We start from the raw sequence: 6,098 nt of genomic DNA, 5'->3' as shown, positions 1-6,098 counted from the left end.
GATGGTGGCCAACATATTCATTTATTTCTGTTTCCACTTTCCCACCATTAAGCCCTTATTCTCTGGAAAAGCAGATTTTTTTTAGGGTTTAATCATATACAGCAAAGGAATAAGGATAAGGTCTTGGTTTCAAAGTTCTGATTTACGAGTTAAACCAAGTCAATACAAAAATGTTCCTGTGCTTGCTATGGCATATACAAAAATGCTCCTTCAACCAAATAAAAATAGGGGACTAAAAACACTTTTTGCAAATCCGTGGTATTATCAGGTTCCTATAGATCTACAATATAACACTGAAGGATTATATCCTATGTACAATAAGCAAGTTGAGGAAATAAGAATACATGTCTACTAACATCCTTTCCAAAGTATTATAAATAAACTTTTACTTCAGGATCTTGAAATAAAAATTCATACAGTATTCACAATGAAACCCAAAGATAAAGCAAGATGAAATAGTCAATAGCATGATTAAGAATAGCTGACATTTGGGGCGCCTGGGTGGCTCAGTCGGTTGGGCGTCCAACTTTGGCTCAGGTCATGATCTCGCGATTTGTCACGCGATTTGTGAGTTCGAGCCCCGCGTAGGGCTCTGTGCTGACAGGAGCCTGGAGCCTGATTCAGATTCTGTGTCTCCCCCTCTCTCTGCCCCTCCCATGCTCTTGCTCTATGTTTCTCTATAATAAATAAACATTAAAAAAAAAAAAAAAAAGAATAGCTGACATTTATAGAAAACATTATGTACCAGGAACTAAGTGCTTTTATCTCATTTAATTCTCATTAACAACATTATGAAGTAAAATTATTATAACCATTTTACAGACGAGTGGTCAAAGGCTAGAAATTTGCCCAAGGTTCATTCAGCTGGTAGATACCATAGTGGGTCTTCAGACCCAAGTAGTTTGGCTTTGAAATCTGTGCTCCTAACCATTGTGCTATAACATCTCTCTATACCAGCCACTAATTAAAACATCAGAAATGTATTCCTTCCTGGGGCGCCTGGGTGGCTCAGTCGGTTAAGCAGCCGACTTCGGCTCAGGTCATGATCTCACAGTCTGTGAGTTCGAGCCCCGCGTCAGGCTCTGTGCTGACAGCTCAGAGCCTGGAGCCTGTTTCAGATTCTGTGTCTCCCTCTCTCTGACCCCCCCCGTTCATGAGCTGTCTCTCCCTGTCTCAAAAATAAATAAACGTTAAAAAAAAAAAAAAATTAAAAAAAAAAAAAGAAATGTATTCCTTCCTAACCTTGGTCATCGTGAGATAAGGAGTATCTTTGGCTTCTACACATCTAAATTTTCAACATATTATGTTCCTTCCAACATATAAAAACCATTCTTATCCTGAGCCACCTGATTTTATTTTACTACAACCCGCCCCAGACTCCGCCAAGCCCACTCCTGTATTCTGCCCTCATTAAGTGGGTGCATTTGCATTAAGCTCTGCCTAGAATAACAAAAAATGTATGAAATATTTAAATCTTATTTGTTCAAAATAAAAGGAGTTAAACACTTTCCCTCTTTACTCTCATATCAAGGCTTCGAAGACTTGCTCAGGAAAATACTGCTGATGTTGATAACCAGAGGATCTTACCAGGGGCACATTATGCCCCAGGATGAAACTTTCAAAACTGTCCTCAATCTTCTCTTCTGTGTGTTAGGATGTGTAGCAGGATGGGGGTGATAGTAGAAATTATGGTAATAAATGTAAACTATGTTTTCTAGAAACATTTTCATTTCATGGAAAAATGATAAGACCACAGCAAACTATGGGGTGCCTGGGTGGCTCAGTAGGTTAAGGCTCTGACTTCGGCTCAGGTCACGGTCTCACGGTTTGTGAGTTCAAGCCCCGCATCAGGCTCTGTGCTGACAGCGCAGAGCCAGGAGCCTATTTCAGATTCTGTGTCTATGTCTCTCCCTGCCCTCCCTCCCTTGCTCACACTCTGTCTCTCTCTCAAAAATAATAAATATTAAAAAAAAAAGACCACAGCAAACTAAATTTGGAAATGTGAAAGTCTTATTTTTTTAAAAACCAGGCTATACAAAGACAACTGAAAGCCATACATGAAGAAATTTCCAAAACAAACAAATGAAAAAAATCACACCTACAAAATTATTTACATGTTGGGGGCCCATATTAAAAAACATGGTCCCCAGTCCAATATAGACATGGAGAAACAGTCTATGGTAACACACCTGGAAGAGGATTTCTGTAGTACTTCCCAGTATATGACACAAACCAAATGAGGAAACCCCTTGAAGGTACTTCAATGTTCAGAGGTTTTAAGACCTTGGCTTTGATGATTTTGAAGGTAAGAAACAAAATCAAACTGGCTTCCACTGTGACATGCCAGTGGCTTCAAGTCAGTGCCTACAATCATAATGCTTCTGAATGGCCTTCTATTTGGGGGCAGAGCAATCTGTAGGCATGAAAGTTTTTACACACTCCCTGTTACTATATTACCTTAATAAAGACAAAAAGTTGTCATTAAACTCTTTTAAAAATATGTAACGAATTTTCTAAAGATAACATTTTTTTAAAGTCCAGATTCATCAATGATGAGTAAAAAATCTATTACTTCCCTAAGGTCATTTCCTTAACTCTGTCTATTCCTGCTTAAATGCAAAAGCTGATAGTTTCTGATTGGTAGAAAGATCTAAAGGTTTTTGCTTTTTTGGCAAATTCAGATTCTCCTTTGCTTTTTCTTTCTGGTTTTCAGTTTCATGACTTTCATCAATCACACGTTTTCGCTTCTTTGCTTCAGCTCCATCACTTGTAGTACCTCCTTTGGCCTTGGTAGCCCATGCCTTTGTAAAAATATGGGAGAAAAGATTTTTAGGCAATAACAAAGAACTAGGAAGGAAATGATTTCCTCACTTTTTTAGGTAATAATCCTGTATATAAAAAGCAGCATTAAAAAAAAAAGGCAGGGGCGTCTGGGTGGTTCAGTCTCCACCACCTCATGCTCTGTCTCTCTCTCAAAAATAAATAAACATTAAAAACATTTTTTTTAATTAAAAAAAAGCATAATTAGTACTTGAATTGTTAAGCTAATCATTAAGGATTCTCATTGTTAACAAATGTCTTATTGCAGAGCAGGCTAAAAAATTTATGTCTACCTCTGTAATATTTCAACCTAAACTCTGCTTATATTTAACCATATTAAGTGCAAAATATATAACTGCAGGTACTTTTTTTAAAAATGAAACTTTTTATTTTGAGATTTTTCATATGCAGTTGTAGGAAATAATACAGAAGGATCTCGTGTACTCTTTTCCCAGTTTCCCCCAATCGTAGCATCTTCCAAAGCTAATATATCACAACCAGGGTACTGACATCAATACAATCCTCCCATTTTTACTTCTACTCATTTGTGTGTATGTGTGTATGCATATTTAATTCCCACGTAGGCTCCACATTCAAGATACAAAACAGTACCATCACCACAAGGATCCCTCATGTTGTTCCTCCAACCTACACTTCTCACCCAGGCCCCAACTCCTGGTAATTAGTTCTCTGTTCTTCATCCCTATCACTCTGTCACTTCAGGAATGACATTTCAGATACTCTTTTGGGGCTGGCTTTATTCAATAAGCACAAGAACCTTAAAAAGTTCAGTCATTTCCATCTGTCTCCTAAATCTTTTTTTTTTTTTTTTTTAATTTGAGAGAGAGAGAGAGAGCAAGAGAGAGAGAGAGAGCAAGAGCATGTGCATGAGGTGGGGAGAGGGGCAGAGGGAGAGACACGGAATCTCAATCCCAATACAGGGCTCGATCTCACAACCCTGGGATCATGACCTGAGCCAAGATGAATATTGGACGCTCAACTGACTGAGTCACTTAAATCTATTTTAATATGTAATAGTTCCTCCTTCTTTCACTTTATTTCCTTTCCATTTATTTACTATAGAAAAGAGACCCTTTGCAGCTGTAGAATTTCTCACATTAACAAACTGGATTGTTTAAGGTTTAACTTAAAAATACTGATTACATTTTCAAGTATTCAAAAACACAATCACATTTTTTACTGCATAAGATCATTTAGATACCATTTATCTAATTCTTTAGAATTATCCTTTTATAAAGTCTTACAAAAAATGATTAGTACAAAGTTGCCAATGAGATTCTAAATAGGCTAGAGGTGGTTGGACCAGTTTCTAGCTTCCTCATTTTGTAATAGCTTTATTCTTAAAATTCAGTTTATCGAGGCAAGTATCTATTTCACCAGGTGAATACTGCATGCCCATGCCGAATACTTGCATCCCTGGGGAAATGATATCTGAGGATTTAATTGATATACCACACACATTCCTTCCCCTTGCAACAGAAAGCTGCTCCTAGCCCTCCCTCATAAGGCAGAAATTTATACAAGGGGCAATAAGGTACAAGCCACCTGTCCTAATTTCCACATGAAAGGCTAGAACAGAACACCAGGTCTTCCACTGCCCGAAAAGCAGTACTCTCACTTTGACTTTGTTTTTGTTTTTTTGTTTTTTAAAGTAAGCTCTATGCTCAGTGTGGGCCTTGAACTCACAACCCTGAGATTAAGAGTCACATGCTCTATCGACTGAGCCAACCAGGTACCCCAGTATTCTCATTTTATATTCAATGTGGAAGTAAATAGCATTTTAAAAAATTCTGCTTTTTAAAGAAATTTTTTAGGCTTATTTATTTATTTTGAGAGAGAGGTAAAGAGAGAGAGTGCAAGCAGGGAAGGGGCAGAGAGAGAGAATCCTAAGTACCCTAAGGTAGTAGTCCAAACATGTATATTTAATTTCATTTTTACTTCTTAATTTTATTGGCTTTTGATTTGTAAGTAATGTACTTTTTCTTGGGGTATCCTCCTAACTTACAACATGCAGGAACTTATACAGATATAAACAGTACATATGCCCCAAATTTAACCATTAGCACTAATAACTATTACACATCCATATGTTCAGAACTAACATTTCAGTTATTTAATTTCCTTTCCACCAAGAGTTTACCAGAATATATGCAATTTCCAGAAAAGAAAAAGGTATTTTCTATAAGAATTTTTAAGACCTAGGGGGCACCTGGGTGGCTTAGTCGGTTAAGTGGCCAACTTTCGGTTTTGGCTCAGATCGTGATCTCATGGGTTCATGAGTTCAGGTCCACGTCAGGCTCTGTGCTGACAGTGCTGGGCCTCCTTGGGATTCTCTCTCTCTGCCCCTTCCCTGCTTGCGCTCGCTCTCTCTCTTTCTCAAAATAAATAAATTTGAAAAAAAACAAAAACAAAAACAAAACCCCTAGGAATTTACTAAGATCTCAATCTCGGCAAAATTATTCTTACCTTCCTTTCTTCAGGTGACAATACTCTAAATCGAATCATTCCTTCTTTTATTATGTCTGCTTCATCTGAAAAGTCAGGATTGTCAGACAAAATATTACTTCTGTTTTCTTCCAGCCATATCTGGAACCCAGTCTTTGGCCTAAAATAGCAATTATTGAAAAAATTTCAAACTTAAGGCACAGTTTAAAGTGCTTTATGATTTTTCAGGCTAGTAATTAACCATTAGTCTTTGCATACCTATATATAGTAAGAAAGACACAATTAATTACACTTGTTAATATTCATAGTACATATTACCTAAAACTGCTTGAAGACCATGGAAATAATGAACTGAAAAACCCCTTGTAAGATCAATTCAAAGGGTTTACTCACATATGTATTTTCCAAGTGGAGCAACCATGAACTCTGTACTTTCAGCTCCTTTTTGGAATGCTGACAGGCTCAAGGTCTCCAGTTTCACTCAGCCCCTCTGGCCCAGTAAAATTCTTCCAATCCTTGGTGGGTTCTTTCTCCATTTCCCAAACCAGCTATCTTTAATTTTTACTTTTCTCAAGCTCCTATCCCATCCCCTCACCATTGCTCTCACAGATGACCTGGGCGTGTATGTCCTTTCTCATGTAATTATTATGTAAAGCATACACACAGCATACTTGTCAATTTCATTAGACTTGACTTTTTTTTTTAAGGTTTATTTATTTTTGAGAGACAGAGATAGACCCTGAGTGGAGGAGGGGCAGACAGTGGGGGAGTCACAAAATCCAAAGCAGGCTCCAGGCTCTGAGCTGTCAGCA

At 37.6% G+C, this 6,098-nt stretch overlaps 1 protein-coding gene across 2 annotated transcripts in view; it reads right to left on the bottom strand.

The window, feature by feature from the left end:
- Positions 1-1,992: 1,992 nt before the first annotated feature.
- Positions 1,993-6,098, bottom strand: part of WDHD1 (WD repeat and HMG-box DNA binding protein 1) — a 66,505-nt gene continuing 62,399 nt past the window's right edge. For both annotated transcript variants that reach the window (XM_049612727.1, XM_049612728.1), the window contains 2 exons: positions 5,308-5,446; positions 1,993-2,801 (listed from right to left, as the gene is read on the bottom strand). In XM_049612727.1, the coding sequence (XP_049468684.1) occupies positions 2,601-2,801; positions 5,308-5,446 (340 nt within the window). In that variant the 3' untranslated portion in view covers positions 1,993-2,600. The remainder of the gene's footprint in view (positions 2,802-5,307; positions 5,447-6,098) is intronic.

Source organism: Panthera uncia (assembly GCF_023721935.1).
Source record: "Panthera uncia isolate 11264 chromosome B3 unlocalized genomic scaffold, Puncia_PCG_1.0 HiC_scaffold_1, whole genome shotgun sequence".
In the NCBI taxonomy this organism is placed as follows: Eukaryota; Metazoa; Chordata; class Mammalia; order Carnivora; family Felidae; genus Panthera; species Panthera uncia.
This window is presented reverse-complemented; position numbering and strand designations above follow the sequence as displayed.